Genomic DNA, 18,593 nt, shown 5'->3' with positions numbered 1-18,593 from the left:
CTGTGTGATTATGGGATGTTTCTGAGTGATGAGGGGATGTTACTGAGTGATGAGGGGATGTTTCTGAGTGATGAGGGGATGTTACTGAGTAATGAGGGGATGTTCCTGAGTAATGAGGGGATGTTACTGAGTAATGAGGGGATGTTACTGAGTAATGAGGGGATGTGTTGTTACTGAGTGATGAGGGGATGTTACTGAGTGATGAGGGGATGTGTTGTTACTGAGTGATGAGGGGATGTGTTGTTACTGAGTAATGAGGGGATGTTACTGAATGATGAGGGGATGTTACTGAATGATGAGGGGATGTTACTGAGTGATGAGGGGATGTTACTGAGTAATGAGGGGATGTTACTGAATGATGAGGGGATGTTACTGAATGATGAGGGGATGTTACTGAGTGATGAGGGGATGTTACTGAGTGATCAGGGGATGTTACTGAGTGATGAGGGGATGTTACTGAGTGATGAGGGGATGTTACTGAGTGATGAGGGGATGTTACTGAGTGATGAGGGGATGTTACTGAGTGATGAGAGGATGTTACTGAGTGATGAGAGGATGTGATGTTACTGTGTGATTATGGGATGTTTCTGAGTGATGAGGGGATGTTACTGAGTGATGAGGGGATGTTACTGAGTGATGAGGGGATGTTACTGAGTAATGAGGGGATGTTACTGAGTGATGAGGGGATGTTACTGAGTGATGGGGGATGTTACTGAGTGATGAGGGGATGTTACTGAGTGATGACGGGATGTTACTGAGTAATGAGGGGATGTTACTGAGTAATGAGGGGATGTGTTGTTACTGAGTGATGAGGGGATGTTACTGAGTGATGAGGGGATGTTACTGAGTGAGTATTACCAGCAGTAAAACAACAGTACTTCTCTCTCATCCACAGACCCTGAAACCAACAGCGTGTCCCTTTGGTTCCCAGAGCCTGAAGGACCCCAACCTGTCAGCCAGAAAAGACTTCCAGAGAGAAGCTGAGCTGCTCACCAACCTCCAGCACGACCACATTGTTAAGTTCTATGGGGTCTGTGTGGATGGAGATCCCCTCATCATGGTGTTTGAGTACATGAAGCATGGGGACCTCAACAAGTTCCTCAGGTAGTGGTATAGGAACAATGCTGGTACACAGGGGCGCCTCTTTGGTTTTAGAAGTGGGGGGTGGCATAACCTGACGGGAGGTCTGGAATATTTGGGGGGAATCTAAAGCTAATTTCCTGCATTTTTACACAATCCAAAAAGAAAGCAAAAATGTCCACAGTTATCAAGCTAATGTAAGAGATCAAACTCCTCTGTCTCTACTCCTCTTCTGTCTCTACTACTCCTCTGTTCTGTTTCGTATCTCTCTCTCCAGAGTCCATGGTCCAGATGGCCAGCCTCTACAGACTGTATAGATGAAGGTTTATGTTTCTCTCTCTCCAGAGTCCATGGTCCAGATGGCCAGCCTCTACAGACTGTATAGATGAAGGTTTATGTTTCTCTCTCTCCAGAGTCCATGGTCCAGATGGCCAGCCTCTACAGACTGTATAGATGAAGGTTTATGTTTCTCTCTCTCCAGAGTCCATGGTCCAGATGCTATGATCCTTGTGGATGGCCATCCCGTTCAAACTGACGGAGAGCTGGGTCTGTCCCAGATGTTACACATCGCTACCCAGATCTCAGCCGGCATTGTGTACCTGGCCTCCCAGCACTTTGTCCACAGAGACCTGGCCACCAGGAACTGTCTAGTGGGCAACGGGCTGTTGGTGAAGATAGGAGACTTCGGGATGTCCAGAGACATCTACAGCACAGACTACTACAGGGTAAGGACTCATGTATGGATGGACTATAGCATTTGGACTGAGAGATTTGATAATTTATGAACCCCTGTGCCATTTCCTTTAACTCCTTAGTGATCCCTTCCCGCTCGAATCCCGGTAACGGGATTGATTTGACAACATCCAGTGAAATTGCACCAAATTCACAAACAGAAATATTCATAATAAGACTTCATAAAGCATACCTGTGTTATGCATCAAAATACAGCTGAGACATCTAGTGGAAGCCACAGCTGAACTTCTTGTTCATCCAGCCGCAGTGTCAGATTTCCAAAAGGCTTCACGGCGAAAGCAGACCGTGCGATTATCTGAGTACAGCACCCAGCATACAAACACGTGAATATCATATTTCAACCAGCCAGGCATGACACAAAAGTCATAAATAACGAAAAAACTAAGTGAAAACAAAGTGAAGCGCGTTCCAGGTCGCTCGCACCAAAATATTTGAGTCCATCTGGAGTGACACATGGAAGAGCAGGGCTACTTCTTCATTTCTCAAAGGAAAAACATCAACCAATTTCTGAAGACTGTTGACATCTAGTGGAAGCCATAGGAACTACAAGCAGATTCCTATTAAAAAGGGCTTACCATAGAAATCTAATGCAAAACAGATAGACCTAAAAGAAAAAATCCCAGGTTGGATTGTGCTTGGGGTTACGCCTGCCAACTCAGTTCTGTTATACTCACAGACATTATTCTAACAGTTTTAGAAATGTCATAGTGTTTTCTATCCAAATCTAATAATGATATGCATATCCTAGCATCTGGGCCTGAGTGGCAGGCAGTTTACTTTGGGCACACTTTTCATCAGGACGTGAAAATACTGCCCCCTATCCCAAAGAAGTTTTTAATCTAGAACAAAAAAAAATCCTTATATGATAAGTAAACACAGTGGGGCAGTCCACGAGGGGGCGTAGTGCCCCTCTTGAAGTAAACACAGTGGGGCAGTCCACGAGGGGGCGTAGTGCCCCTCTTGAAGTAAACACAGTGGGGCAGTCCACAAGGGGCGTAGTGCCCTCTTTGAAGTAAACACAGTGGGGCAGTCCACGAGGGGCGTAGTGCCCCTCTTGAAGTAAACACAGTGGGGCAGTCCACAAGGGGGCGTAGTGCCCCTCTTGAAGTAAACACAGTGGGGCAGTCCACGAGGGGGCGTAGTGCCCCTCTTGAAGTAAACACAGTGGGGCAGTCCACGAGGGGGCGTAGTGCCCCTCTTGAAGTAAACACAGTAGGGCAGTCCACGAGGGGGCGTAGTGCCCCTCTTGAAGTAAACACAGTGGGGCAGTCCACGAGGGGGCGTAGTGCCCCTCTTGAAGTAACCACAGTGGGGCAGTCCACAAGGGGGCGTAGTGCCCCTCTTGAAGTAAACACAGTGGGGCAGTCCACAAGTGGGCGTAGTTCCCCTCTTGAAGTAAACACAGTGGGGCAGTCCACGAGGGGGTGTAGTGCCCCTCTTGAAGTAAACACAGTGGGGCAGTCCACGAGGGGTGTAGTGCCCCTCTTGAAGTAAACACAGTGGGGCAGTCCAGGGGTAGTGCCCTCTTGAAGTAAACACAGTGGGGCAGTCCACGAGGGGGCGTAGTGCCCCTCTTGAAGTAAACACAGTGGGGCAGTCCACGAGGGGGCGTAGTGCCCCTCTTGAAGTAAACACAGTGGGGCAGTCCACGAGGGGGCGTAGTGCCCCTCTTGAAGTAAACACAGTGGGGCAGTCCACGAGGGGCGTAGTGCCCTCTTGAAGTAAACACAGTGGGGCAGTCCACGAGGGCGTAGTGCCCCTCTTGAAGTAAACACAGTGGGGCAGTGCCCTCTTGAAGTAAACAGTGGGGCAGTGGGGCAGTGCCCCCTTGAAGTAAACACAGTGGGGCAGTCCACAAGTGGGCGTAGTTCCCCTCTTGAAGTAAACACAGTGGGGCAGTCCACGAGGGGGTGTAGTGCCCCTCTTGAAGTAAACACAGTGGGGCAGTCCACGAGGGGGTGTAGTGCCCCTCTTGAAGTAAACACAGTGGGGCAGTCCACGAGAGGGTGTAGTGCCCCTCTTGAAGTAAACACAGTGGGGCAGTCCACGAGGGGGCGTAGTGCCCCTCTTGAAGTAAACACAGTGGGGCAGTCCACGAGGGGGCGTAGTGCCCCTCTTGAAGTAAACACAGTGGGGCAGTCCACGAGGGGGCGTAGTGCCCCTCTTGAAGTAAACACAGTGGGGCAGTCCACGAGGGGGCGTAGTGCCCCTCTTGAAGTAAACACAGTGGGGCAGTAAAGTGCCCTCTTGAAGTAAACACAGTGGGGCAGTCCACAAGGGGCGTAGTGCCCCTCTTGAAGTAAACACAGTGGGGCAGTCCACAAGGGGCGTAGTGCCCCTCTTGAAGTAACCACAGTGGGGCAGTCCACAGGGGCGTAGTGCCCTCTTGAAGTAAACACAGTGGGGCAGTCCACGAGGGGCGTAGTGCCCCTCTTGAAGTAAACACAGTGGGGCAGTCCACGAGGGGGCGTAGTGCCCTCTTGAAGTAAACACAGTGGGGCAGTCCACGAGGGCGTAGTGCCCCTCTTGAAGTAAACACAGTGGGGCAGTCCACGAGGGGGCGTAGTGCCCCTCTTGAAGTAAACACAGTGGGGCAGTCCAGGAGGGGGCGTAGTACCCCTCTTGAAGTAAACACAGTGGGGTAGTCCACAAGGGGGCGTAGTGCCCCTCTTGAAGTAAACACAGTGGGGCAGTCCACAGAGGGGTAGTGCCCCTCTTGAAGTAAACACAGTGGGGCAGTCCACAAGGGGGGCGTAGTGCCCCTCTTGAAGTAAACACAGTGGGGCAGTGGGGCCCCTCTTGAAGTAAACACAGTGGGGCAGTCCACGAGGGGGCGTAGTGCCCCTCTTGAAGTAAACACAGTGGGGCAGTCCACTTAGGGCGTAGTGCCCTCTTGAAGTAAACACAGTGGGGCAGTCCACAGGGGGCGTAGTGCCCTCTTGAAGTAAACACAGTGGGGCAGTCCACGAGGGGGCGTAGTGCCCCTCTTGAAGTAAACACAGTGGGGCAGTCCACGAGGGGGCGTAGTGCCCCTCTTGAAGTAAACACAGTGGGGCAGTCCACGAGGGGGCGTAGTGCCCCTCTTGAAGTAAACACAGTGGGGCAGTCCACGAGGGGGCGTAGTGCCCCTCTTGAAGTAAACACAGTGGGGCAGTCCACGGGGGGGTGTAGTGTCCCTCTTGGTTCTCTGCGGAGGAAGCTGCCTCATGTCAACATGTTATTGTTACAATGTGGTGAATTTCTGTTCTTCCCAAAACCTCACGTAATGAATGTGTGAGAGAGACATCTGAAATGTATATATATATATATTTATTTTTTTCACATCAACTTTATTTAACCAGGTGGGCCATTCTCATTTCCAACTGCGACCTGGCGAAGATAAAGCATAGAAGTGCAGTACACTCCGTGTGTGGCGCCTGTAACTCCCTTTGATCAAGTCATCCTTTAAATGCGTCAGGACGGTGAAAAAAGGGAGTCTAGATGGTTATCAGGCCTGGGGAGAGTCTAGATGGTTATCAGTCCTGGGGAGAGTCTAGATGTTTACCAGGCCCTTACGAGATCTATGGCCCAGAGCTAACAGGTAGCCATGAGGTGTAGATGGTTATCAGGCCTGGGGAGAGTCTAGATGTTTACCAGGCCCTTACGAGGTCTATGGCCCAGAGCTAACAGGTAGCCATGAGGTGTAGATGGTTATCAGCCCTGGGGAGAGTCTAGATGTTTATCAGATCCTTACGAGGTCTATGGCCCAGAGCTAACAGGTGGCCATGAGGTGTAGATGTTTATCAGGCCCTTACGAGGTCTATGGCCCAGAGCTAACAGGTAGCCATGAGGTGTAGATGGTTATCAGGCCTGGGGAGAGTCTAGATGTTTATCAGGCCCTTACGAGGTCTATGGCCCAGAGCTAACAGGTAGCCATGAGGTGTAGATGGTTATCAGGCCTGGGGGGAGTCTAGATGGTTATCAGGCCCTTACGAGGTCTATGGCCCAGAGCTAACAGGTAGCCATGAGGTGTAGATGGTTATCAGGCCTGGGGGGAGTCTAGATGGTTATCAGGCCTGGGGAGAGTCTAGATGGTTATCAGTCCTGGGGAGAGTCTAGATGGTTATCAGGCCTGGGGAGAGTCTAGATGATTATCAGGCCTGGGGAGAGTCTAGATGGTTATCAGGCCTGGGGAGAGTCTAGATGGTTATCAGTCCTGGGGAGAGTCTAGATGTTTATCAGGCCCTTACGAGGTCTATGGCCCAGAGCTAACAGGTAGCCATGAGGTGTAGATGGTTATCAGTCCTAGGGAGAGTCTAGATGTTTACCAGGCCCTTACGAGGTCTATGGCCCAGAGCTAACAGGTAGCCATGAGGTGTAGATGGTTATCAGTCCTGGGGAGAGTCTAGATGGTTATCAGTCCTGGGGAGAGTCTAGATGTTTATCAGGCCTGGGGAGAGTCTAGATGGTTATCAGGCCTGGGGAGAGTCTAGATGGTTATCAGTCCTGGGGAGAGTCTAGATGTTTACCAGGCCCTTACGAGATCTATGGCCCAGAGCTAACAGGTAGCCATGAGGTGTAGATGGTTATCAGGCCTGGGGAGAGTCTAGATGTTTACCAGGCCCTTACGAGGTCTATGGCCCAGAGCTAACAGGTAGCCATGAGGTGTAGATGGTTATCAGCCCTGGGGAGAGTCTAGATGTTTATCAGATCCTTACGAGGTCTATGGCCCAGAGCTAACAGGTGGCCATGAGGTGTAGATGTTTATCAGGCCCTTACGAGGTCTATGGCCCAGAGCTAACAGGTAGCCATGAGGTGTAGATGGTTATCAGGCCTGGGGAGAGTCTAGATGTTTATCAGGCCCTTACGAGGTCTATGGCCCAGAGCTAACAGGTAGCCATGAGGTGTAGATGGTTATCAGGCCTGGGGAGAGTCTAGATGTTTATCAGGCCCTTACGAGGTCTATGGCCCAGAGCTAACAGGTAGCCATGAGGTGTAGATGGTTATCAGGCCTGGGGGGAGTCTAGATGGTTATCAGGCCAGAGCGAGGTCTATGGCCCAGAGAGGTAGCCTGAGGTGTAGATGGTTATCAGTCCTGGGGAGAGTCTAGATGGTTATCAGGCCTGGGGAGAGTCTAGATGATTATCAGGCCTGGGGAGAGTCTAGATGGTTATCAGGCCTGGGGAGAGTCTAGATGGTTATCAGTCCTGGGGAGAGTCTAGATGTTTATCAGGCCCTTACGAGGTCTATGGCCCAGAGCTAACAGGTAGCCATGAGGTGTAGATGGTTATCAGTCCTAGGGAGAGTCTAGATGTTTACCAGGCCCTTACGAGGTCTATGGCCCAGAGCTAACAGGTAGCCATGAGGTGTAGATGGTTATCAGTCCTGGGGAGAGTCTAGATGGTTATCAGTCCTGGGGAGAGTCTAGATGTTTATCAGGCCTGGGGAGAGTCTAGATGGTTATCAGTTCTTGGGAGAGTCTAGATGTTTACCAGGCCCTTACGAGGTCTATGGCCCAGAGCTAACAGGTAGCCATGAGGTGTAGATGGTTATCAGTCCTGGGGAGAGTCTAGATGTTTACCAGGCCCTTACGAGGTCTATGGCCCAGAGCTAACAGGTAGCCATGAGGTGTAGATGGTTATCAGTCCTGGGGAGAGTCTAGATGATTACCAGGCCCTTACGAGGTCTATGGCCCAGAGCTAACAGGTAGCCATGAGGTGTAGATGGTTATCAGGCCTGGGGAGAGTCTAGATGTTTATCAGGCCCTTACGAGGTCTATTGCCCAGAGCTAACAGGTAGCCATGAGGTGTAGATGGTTATCAGTCCTTGGGAGAGTCTAGATGTTTATCAGTTCTGGGGAGAGTCTAGATGGTTATCAGGCCTGGGGAGAGTCTAGATGGTTATCAGTCCTGGGGAGAGTCTAGATGGTTATCAGGCCTGGGGAGAGTCTAGATGGTTATCGGCCCTGGGGCGAGTCTAGATGGTTATCAGGCCTGGGGAGAGTCTAGATGGTTATCAGTCCTGGGGAGAGTCTAGAGGTCTATGGCCCAGAGCTAACAGGTAGCCATGAGGTGTAGATGGTTATCAGGCCCTTACGAGGTCTATGGCCCAGAGCTAACAGGCAGCCATGAGGTGTAGATGGTTATCAGGCCCTTACGAGGTCTATGGCCCAGAGCTAACAGGTAGCCATGAGGTGTGGATGGTTATCAGGCCCTTACGAGGTCTATGGCCCAGAGCTAACAGGTAGCCATGAGGTGTACATGACAAATGGAACCCTATTTCCTATATAGTGCACTACTTTACACCATCTCCGTATTACACCAGTAACATCAGTCTTGTTGATGCTGTCCATGATTACAACAGTAACATCAGTCTTGTTGATGCTGTCCATGATTACAACAGTAACATCAGTCTTGTTGATGCTGTCCATGATTACAACAGTAACATCAGTCTTGTTGATGCTGTCCATATTCAGTAACATCAGTCTTGTTGATGCTGTCCATGATTACAACAGTAACATCAGTCTTGTTGATGCTGTCCATGATTACAACAGTAACATCAGTCTTGTTGATGCTGTCCATGATTACAACAGTAACATCAGTCTTGTTGATGCTGTCCATGATTACAACAGTAACATCAGTCTTGTTGATGCTGTCCATGATTACAACAGTAACATCAGTCTTGTTGATGCTGTCCATGATTACAACAGTAACATCAGTCTTGTTGATGCTGTCCATGATTACAACAGTAACATCAGTCTTGTTGATGCTGTCCATGATTACAACAGTAACATCAGTCTTGTTGATGCTGTCCATGATTACAACAGTAACATCAGTCTTGTTGATGCTGTCCATGATTACAACAGTAACATCAGTCTTGTTGATGCTGTCCATGATTACAACAGTAACATCAGTCTTGTTGATGCTGTCCATGATTACAACAGTAACATCAGTCTTGTTGATGCTGTCCATGATTACAACAGTAACATCAGTCTTGTTGATGCTGTCCATGATTACAACAGTAACATCAGTCTTGTTGATGCTGTCCATGATTACAACAGTAACATCAGTCTTGTTGATGCTGTCCATGATTACAACAGTAACATCAGTCTTGTTGATGCTGTCCATGATTACAACAGTAACATCAGTCTTGTTGATGCTGTCAGGATTACCATGATTACAACAGTAACATCAGTCTTGTTGATGCTGTCAGGACCATGATTACAACAGTAACATCAGTCTTGTTGATGCTGTCCATGATTACAACAGACAGTCTTGTTGATGCTGTCCATGATTACAACAGTAACATCAGTCTTGTTGATGCTGTCCATGATTACAACAGTAACATCAGTCTTGTTGATGCTGTCCATGATTACAACAGTAACATCAGTCTTGTTGATGCTGTCCATGATTACAACAGTAACATCAGTCTTGTTGATGCTGTCCATGATTACAACAGTAACATCAGTCTTGTTGATGCTGTCCATGATTACAACAGTAACATCAGTCTTGTTGATGCTGTCCATGATTACAACAGTAACATCAGTCTTGTTGATGCTGGACCATGATTACAACAGTAACATCAGTCTTGTTGATGCTGTCCATGATTACAACAGTAACATCAGTCTTGTTGATGCTGTCCATGATTACAACAGTAACATCAGTCTTGTTGATGCTGTCCATGATTACAACAGTAACATCAGTCTTGTTGATGCTGTCCATGATTACAACAGTAACATCAGTCTTGTTGATGCTGTCCATGATTACAACAGTAACATCAGTCTTGTTGATGCTGTCCATGATTACAACAGTAACATCAGTCTTGTTGATGCTGTCAGGACCATGATTACAACAGTAACATCAGTCTTGTTGATGCTGTCCATGATTACAACAGTAACATCAGTCTTGTTGATGCTGTCCATGATTACAACAGTAACATCAGTCTTGTTGATGCTGTCCATGATTACAACAGTAACATCAGTCTTGTTGATGCTGTCCATGATTACAACAGTAACATCAGTCTTGTTGATGCTGTCAGGACCATGATTACAACAGTAACATCAGTCTTGGTGATGCTGTCAGGACCGTGATTACAACAGTAACATCAGTCTTGTTGATGCTGTCCATGATTACAACAGTAACATCAGTCTTGTTGATGCTGTCCATGATTACAACAGTAACATCAGTCTTGTTGATGCTGTCCATGATTACAACAGTAACATCAGTCTTGTTGATGCTGTCAGGACCGTGATTACAACAGTAACATCAGTCTTGTTGATGCTGTCAGGACCGTGATTACAACAGTAACATCAGTCTTGTTGATGCTGTCAGGACTGTGATTACAACAGTAACATCAGTCTTGTTGATGCTGTCAGGCCCATGATTACAACAGTAACATCAGTCTTGTTGATGCTGTCAGGCCCATGATTACAACAGTAACATCAGTCTTGTTGATGCTGTCAGGACTGTGATTACAACAGTAACATCAGTCTTGTTGATGCTGTCAGGCCCATGATTACAACAGTAACATCAGTCTTGTTGATGCTGTCCGTGATTACAACAGTAACATCAGTCTTGTTGATGCTGTCAGGCCCATGATTACAACAGTAACATCAGTCTTGTTGATGCTGTCAGGACCATGATTACAACAGTAACATCAGTCTTGTTGATGCTGTCCATGATTACAACAGTAACATCAGTCTTGTTGATGCTGTCCATGATTACAACAGTAACATCAGTCTTGTTGATGCTGTCAGGACCGTGATTACAACAGTAACATCAGTCTTGTTGATGCTGTCAGGCCCATGATTACAACAGTAACATCAGTCTTGTTGATGCTGTCAGGCTCATGATTACAACAGTAACATCAGTCTTGTTGATGCTGTCGGAGGTCACACACGCTGTACTAATATAGTCCTGTTAACCTGTTTCAGGTGTCACAACAGCGCTGTACTAATATAGTCCTGTTAACCTGTTTCAGGTCGGAGGTCACACAGCGCTGTACTAATATAGTCCTGTTAACCTGTTTCAGGTCGGAGGTCACACAGCGCTGTACTAATATAGTCCTGTTAACCTGTTTCAGGTCGGAGGTCACACAGCGCTGTACTAATATAGTCCTGTTAACCTGTTTCAGGTCGGAGGTCACACAGCGCTGTACTAATATAGTCCTGTTAACCTGTTTCAGGTCGGAGGTCACACAGCGCTGTACTAATATAGTCCTGTTAACCTGTTTCAGGTCGGAGGTCACACAGCGCTGTACTAATATAGGCCTGTTAACCTGTTTCAGGTCGGAGGTCACACAGCGCTGTACTAATATAGTCCTGTTAACCTGTTTCAGGTCGGAGGTCACACAGCGCTGTACTAATATAGTCCTGTTAACCTGTTTCAGGTCGGAGGTCACACAGCGCTGTACTAATATAGTCCTGTTAACCTGTTTCAGGTCGGAGGTCACACAGCGCTGTACTAATATAGTCCTGTTAACCTGTTTCAGGTCGGAGGTCACACGATGTTGCCGATCCGCTGGATGCCCCCTGAGAGCATCATGTACAGAAAGTTCACAACAGAAAGTGACGTTTGGAGCTTTGGAGTCATCCTCTGGGAGATCTTCACCTACGGGAAGCAGCCGTGGTTTCAGCTGGCCAACAACGAGGTATACTGGACCACCAACAACTTGCCTGCGTCACGTAGGGCTCTGGTCAAGAGTAGTGGACTATTTAGGCAATAGGACGCCATTTTGAATCACATTTGTATTGGTGGTCTGAAGTCAAGAGTAGTGACTATATAACACATTTAGGAGCACCCCTAGGAGCACCCCTAGTGTCTATATAACACATTTAGGAGCACCCCTAGGAGCACCCCTAGTGTCTATATAACACATTTAGGAGCACCCCTAGGAGCACCCCTAGTGTCTATATAACACATTTAGGAGCACCCCTAGGAGCACCCCTAGTGTCTATATAACACATTTAGGAGCACCCCTAGTGTCTATATAACACATTTAGGAGCACCCCTAGGAGCACCCCTAGTGTCTATATAACACATTTAGGAGCACCCCTAGGAGCACCCCTAGTGTCTATATAACACATTTAGGAGCACCTCTAGGAGCACCCCTAGTGTCTATATAACACATTTAGGAGCACCCCTAGTGTCTATATAACACATTTAGGAGCACCCCTAAGAGCACCCCTAGTGACTATATAACACATTTAGGAGCACCTCTAGGAGCACCCCTAGTGTCTATATAACACATTTAGGAGCACTAGGAGCACCCCTAGTGTCTATATAACACATTTAGGAGCACCCCTAGGAGCACCCCTAGTGTCTATATAACACATTTAGGAGCACCCCTAGGAGCACCCCTAGTGTCTATATAACACATTTAGGAGCACCCCTAGTGTCTATATAACACATTTAGGAGCACCCCTAGAGCACCCCTAGTGTCTATATAACACATTTAGGAGCACCCCCCCTAGGAGCACCCTAGTGTCTATATAACACATTTAGGAGCACCCCTAGTGTCTAGTGTCTATATAACACACCCCTAGTGTCTATATAACACATTTAGGAGCACCCCTAGGAGCACCCCTAGTGACTATATAACACATTTAGGAGGAGCACCCCCATTTAGGAGGAGCACCCCTAGTGTCTATATAACACATTTAGGAGCACCCCTAGAGCACCCCTAGTGTCTATATAACACATTTAGGAGCAGTGTCTATATACATTTAGGAGCACCCCTAGTGTCTATATAACACATTTAGGAGCACCCTAGGAGCACCCCTAGTGTCTATATAACACATTTAGGAGCACCCCTAGGAGCACCCCTAGTGTCTATATAACACATTTAGGAGCATCCCTAGGAGCACCCCTAGTGTCTATATAACACATTTAGGAGCACCCCTAGGAGCACCCCTAGTGTCTATATAACACATTTAGGAGCACCCTAGGAGCACCCTAGTGTCTATATAACACATTTAGGAGCACCCTAGGAGCACCCCTAGTGTCTATATAACACATTTAGGAGCACCCCTAGGAGCACCCCTAGTGTCTATTTATAACACATTTAGGAGCACCCTAGGAGCACCCCTAGTGTCTATATAACACATTTAGGAGCACCCCTAGGAGCACCCCTAGTGTCTATATAACACATTTAGGAGCACCCTAGTGTCTATATAACACATTTAGGAGCACCCTAGTGTCTATATAACACATTTAGGAGCACCCTAGGAGCACTAGTGTCTATATAACACTAGTGACTATATAACACATTTAGGAGCACCCCTAGGAGCACCCCTAGTGTCTATATAACACATTTAGGAGCACCTCTAGGAGCACCCCTAGTGTCTATATAACACATTTAGGAGCACCCCTAGTGTCTATATAACACATTTAGGAGCACCCCTAGGAGCACCCCTAGTGTCTATATAACACATTTAGGAGCACCCCTAGGAGCACCCCTAGTGTCTATATAACACATTTAGGAGCACCCCTAGGAGCACCCCTAGTGTCTATATAACACATTTAGGAGCACCCTAGGAGCACCCCTAGTGTCTATATAACACATTTAGGAGCACCCTAGGAGCACCCCTAGTGTCTATATAACACATTTAGGAGCACCCTAGTGTCTATATAACACATTTAGGAGAGCACCCTAGTGTCTATATAACACATTTAGGAGCACCCCTAGTGGAGCACCCCTAGTGTCTATATAACACATTTAGGAGCACCCTAGAGCACCCTAGTGTCTATATAACACATTTAGGAGCACCCTAGGAGCACCCCTAGTGTCTATATAACACATTTAGGAGCACCCCTAGTGGAGCACCCCTAGTGTCTATATAACACATTTAGGAGCACCCTAGGAGCACCCTAGTGTCTATATAACACATTTAGGAGCACCCTAGGAGCACCCCTAGTGTCTATATAACACATTTAGGAGCACCCCTAGTGTCTATATAACACATTTAGGAGCACCCCTAGGAGCACCCTAGTGCTATATAACACATTTAGGAGCCTAGGAGCACCCCTAGTGTCTATATAACACATTTAGGAGCACCCTAGGAGCACCCCTAGTGTCTATATAACACATTTAGGAGCACCCTAGGAGCACCCCTAGTGTCTATATAAGTGTCTATATAACACATTTAGGAGCACCCTAGTGTCTATATAACACATTTAGGAGCACCCCTAGGAGCACCCCTAGTGTCTATATAACACATTTAGGAGCACCCCTAGGAGCACCCCTAGTGTCTATATAACACATTTAGGAGCACCTCTAGGAGCACCCCTAGTGTCTATATAACACATTTAGGAGCACCCCTAGGAGCACCCCTAGTGTCTATATAACACATTTAGCAGTGTCTATATAACACATTTAGGAGCACCCCTAGTGACTATATAACACATTTAGGAGCACCCTAGTGTCTATATAACACATTTAGAGCACCCCTAGGAGCACCCCTAGTGTCTATATAACACATTTAGGAGCACCTCTAGGAGCACCCCTAGTGTCTATATAACACATTTAGGAGCTAGGAGCACCCTAGGAGCACCCCTAGTGTCTATATAACATATTTAGGAGCACCCCTAGTGTCTATATAACACATTTAGGAGCACCCCTTGTGTCTATATAACACATTTAGGAGCACCCCTTGGAGCACCCCTAGTGACTATATAACACATTTAGGAGCACCCCTAGGAGCACCCCTAGTGTCTATATAACACATTTAGGAGTACCCCTAGGAGCACCCCTAGTGTCTATATAACACATTTAGGAGCACCCTAGGAGCACCCCTAGTGTCTATATAACACATTTAGGAGCACCCTAGTGTCTATATAACACATTTAGGAGCACCCTAGGAGCACCCCTAGTGTCTATATAACACATTTAGGAGCACCCCTAGGAGCACCCCTAGTGACTATATAACACATTTAGGAGCACCCCTAGGAGCACCCCTAGTGTCTATATAACACATTTAGGAGCATCCCTAGGAGCACCCCTAGTGTCTATATAACACATTTAGGAGCACCCCTAGGAGCACCCCTAGTGTCTATATAACACATTTAGGAGCACCCCTAGGAGCACCCCTAGTGTCTATATAACACATTTAGAGTCTATATAACACATTTAGGAGCACCCTAGGAGCACCCCCTAGTGTCTATATAACACATTTAGGAGCACCCCTAGGAGTGTCTATATAACACATTTTAGGAGCACCCCTAGTGTCTATATAACACCTCTAGGAGCACCCCTAGTGTCTATATAACACATTTAGGAGCACCCCTAGGAGCACCCCTAGTGTCTATATAACATATTTAGGAGCACCCCTAGTGTCTATATAACACATTTAGGAGCACCCCTAGTGTCTATATAACACATTTAGGAGCACCCCTAGGAGCACCCCTAGTGACTATATAACACATTTAGGAGCACCCCTAGGAGCACCCCTAGTGACTATATAACACATTTAGGAGCACCCCTAGGAGCACCCCTAGGAGCACCCCTAGTGTCTATATAACACATTTAGGAGCACCCCTAGGAGCACCCCTAGTGTCTATATAACACATTTAGGAGCATCCCTAGGAGCACCCCTAGTGTCTATATAACACATTTAGGAGCACCCCTAGTGTCTATATAACACATTTAGGAGCACCCCTAGTGTCTATATAACACATTTAGGAGCACCCCTAGGAGCACCCCTAGTGTCTATATAACACATTTAGGAGCACCCCTAGTGTCTATATAACACATTTAGGAGCACCCCTAGTGTCTATATAACACATTTAGGAGCACCCCTGGTGACTATATAACACATTTGGGAGCACCTCTAGGAGCACCCCTAGTGTCTATATAACACATTTAGGAGCACCCCTAGGAGCACCCCTAGTGACTATATAACACATTTAGGAGCACCCCTAGTGTCTATATAACACATTTAGGAGCACCCCTAGGAGCACCCCTAGTGTCTATATAACACATTTAGGAGCACCCCTAGGAGCACCCCTAGTGACTATATAACACATTTAGGAGCACCTCTAGGAGCACCCCTAGTGTCTATATAACACATTTAGGATCACCCCTAGGAGCACCCCTAGTGACTATATAACACATTTAGGAGCACCCCTAGTGACTATATAACACATTTAGGAGCACCCCTAGGAGCACCCCTAGTGACTATATAACACATTTAGGAGCACCCCTAGGAGCACCCCTAGTGTCTATATAACACATTTAGGAGCACCCCTAGGAGCACCCCTAGTGTCTATATAACACATTTAGGAGCACCCCTAGTGTCTATATAACACATTTAGGAGCACCCCTAGGAGCACCCCTAGTGACTATATAACACATTTAGGAGCACCCCTAGGAGCACCACTAGTGTCTATATAACACTTTTAGGAGCACCCCTAGGAGCACCCCTAGTGTCTATATAACACATTTAGGAGCACCTCTAGGAGCACCCCTAGTGTCTATATAACACAACCCCTACACCCTAACCCCTCCTCTCTCTGTCTCTCTGTTTGACTGACCCCTCCTCTCTCTGTCTCTCTGTTTGACTGACCCCTAACCCCTACACCCTAACCCCTCCTCTCTCTGTCTCTCTGTTTGACTGACCCCTAACCCCTACACCCTAACCCCTCCTCTCTCTGTCTCTCTGTTTGACTGACCCCTAACCCCTACACCCTAACCCTCCTCTCTCTGTCTCTCTGTTTGACTGGCCCCTAACCCCTACACCCTAACCCCTCCTCTCTCTGTCTCTCTGTTTGACTGACCCCTCCTCTCTCTGTCTCTCTGTTTGACTGGCCCCTAACCCCTACACCCTAACCCCTCCTCTCTCTGTCTCTCTGTTTGACTGACCCCTTCTCTCTCTGTCTCTCTGTTTGACTGACCCCTCCTCTCTCTGTCTCTCTGTTTGACTGACCCCTAACCCCTACACCCTAACCCCTCCTCTCTGTCTCTCTGTTTGACTGACCCCTAACCCCTACACCCTAACCCTCCTCTCTCTGTCTCTCTGTTTGACTGGCCCCTAACCCCTACACCCTAACCCCTCCTCTCTCTGTCTCTCTGTTTGACTGACCCCTCCTCTCTCTGTCTCTCTGTTTGACTGGCCCCTAACCCCTACACCCTAACCCCTCCTCTCTCTGTCTCTCTGTTTGACTGACCCCTCCTCTCTCTGTCTCTCTGTTTGACTGACCCCTCCTCTCTCTGTCTCTCTGTTTGACTGACCCCTAACCCCTACACCCTAACCCCTCCTCTCTGTCTCTCTGTTTGACTGACCCCTAACCCCTACACCCTAACCCCTCCTCTCTCTGTCTCTCTGTTTGACTGACCCCTAACCCCTACACCCTAACCCTCCTCTCTCTGTCTCTCTGTTTGACTGGCCCCTAACCCCTACACCCTAACCCCTCCTTTCTCTGTCTCTCTGTTTGACTGACCCCTAACCCCTACACCCTAACCCCTCCTCTCTCTGTCTCTCTGTTTGACTGACCCCTCCTCTCTCTGTCTCTCTGTTTGACTGGCCCCTAACCCCTACACCCTAACCCCTCCTCTCTCTGTCTCTCTGTTTGACTGACCCCTAACCCCTACACCCTAACCCTCCTCTCTCTGTCTCTCTGTTTAACTGACCCCTCCTCTCTCTGTCTCTCTGTTTGACTGACCCCTAACCCCTACACCCTAACCCCTCCTCTCTCTGTCTCTTCAGGTCATAGAGTGTTTAGTACAGGGTCAGGTCCTGGACAGGCCGAGGGTTTGTCCCAAGGAGGTGTATGACCTGATGCTGGCCTGCTGGCAGAGTGAACCACAGCAGAGGTTGAACATCAAGGACATTCAGAAGGTCCTCTATACCATGGGGAAAGACACACCTGTCTACCTGGATATACTCGGCTAGCACCACCTGGACGGAGTAGGGAGTTGATCCTAGACACTCACCTTGGATCAGTTTTGCATTTCTCTAACCAATGGTTAAGGTTAAGATTGGGGAGGAGAAGCTGATCCTAGACCTGTACCTTAGGGGAAACTTTACCCTGGAGCTTGCCTGGATGTGTTGGGCTAAGATCGTCTGGATGTAATGCTTGTCGGACAGACAGACTGATAGACAACCAGGAAATAACCAGCCAGCCTGTTCCTTACTGTTTCGCTGTCAACAGGAGCCTAAACGTTTGGGAAGGACTCAAAGTGCCTGATCCACTATTTCCATATACTGGATAAAAGTATCATCAAAACAAAACGTTTACATTTTGTTTCCTGATACAGTGTACACACCTGGTCAGTCTGTCATGGAAAGGTGTTCCTAATGTTCTGTCCACTCAGTGTATATCCAGTGCAAAGTATTCAGGACCCTTGACTTTTTCCACATTTTGTTACGTTACAGCCTTATTCTAAAATTGATTAAAATATATATTTTTCCTCATCAATCTACACACAATACCCCATAATGACAAAGCGAAAAACAGTTTTTTTGAAAAAAATGTATGTACTAAAGATACAAAACATAAATACCTTGTTTACATAAGTATTCAGACCCTTTGCTATGAGACTCGAAAAAGAGCTCAGGTGCATCCTGTTTCAATTGATCATCCTTGAGATGTTTCCACAACTTGGAGTCCACCTGTGGTAAATTCAATGAATTGGACATGACTTGGAAAGACTCACTATACCTGTCTATATAAGATCCCACAGTTAACAGTGTATATCAGAGCAAAAACTAAGCCATGAGGTCGAAGGAATTGTCCCTAGAGCTCTGAGACAGGATTGTGTCGAGGCACAGATCTGGGGAAGGGTAC

The 18,593-nt window shown here is 47.5% G+C and overlaps 1 protein-coding gene across 1 annotated transcript; it reads left to right on the top strand.

Annotated features, from left to right (window-relative positions):
* Nucleotides 1–895: 895 nt before the first annotated feature.
* On the top strand, nucleotides 896–17,984 carry LOC135570068 (NT-3 growth factor receptor-like; the record flags this gene model as incomplete). The annotated part of the gene is made up of 4 exons (XM_065016134.1): nucleotides 896–1,104; nucleotides 1,562–1,805; nucleotides 11,302–11,460; nucleotides 17,513–17,984. Coding segments are annotated over 4 exons (798 nt in total), but the record flags the coding sequence as incomplete, so codon positions are not given.
* Nucleotides 17,985–18,593: the final 609 nt, after the last annotated feature.

The sequence above is a fragment of the Oncorhynchus nerka genome, unplaced genomic scaffold (genome assembly GCF_034236695.1).
Source record: "Oncorhynchus nerka isolate Pitt River unplaced genomic scaffold, Oner_Uvic_2.0 unplaced_scaffold_1134, whole genome shotgun sequence".
Classification (NCBI taxonomy): Eukaryota; Metazoa; Chordata; class Actinopteri; order Salmoniformes; family Salmonidae; genus Oncorhynchus; species Oncorhynchus nerka.
This window is presented reverse-complemented; position numbering and strand designations above follow the sequence as displayed.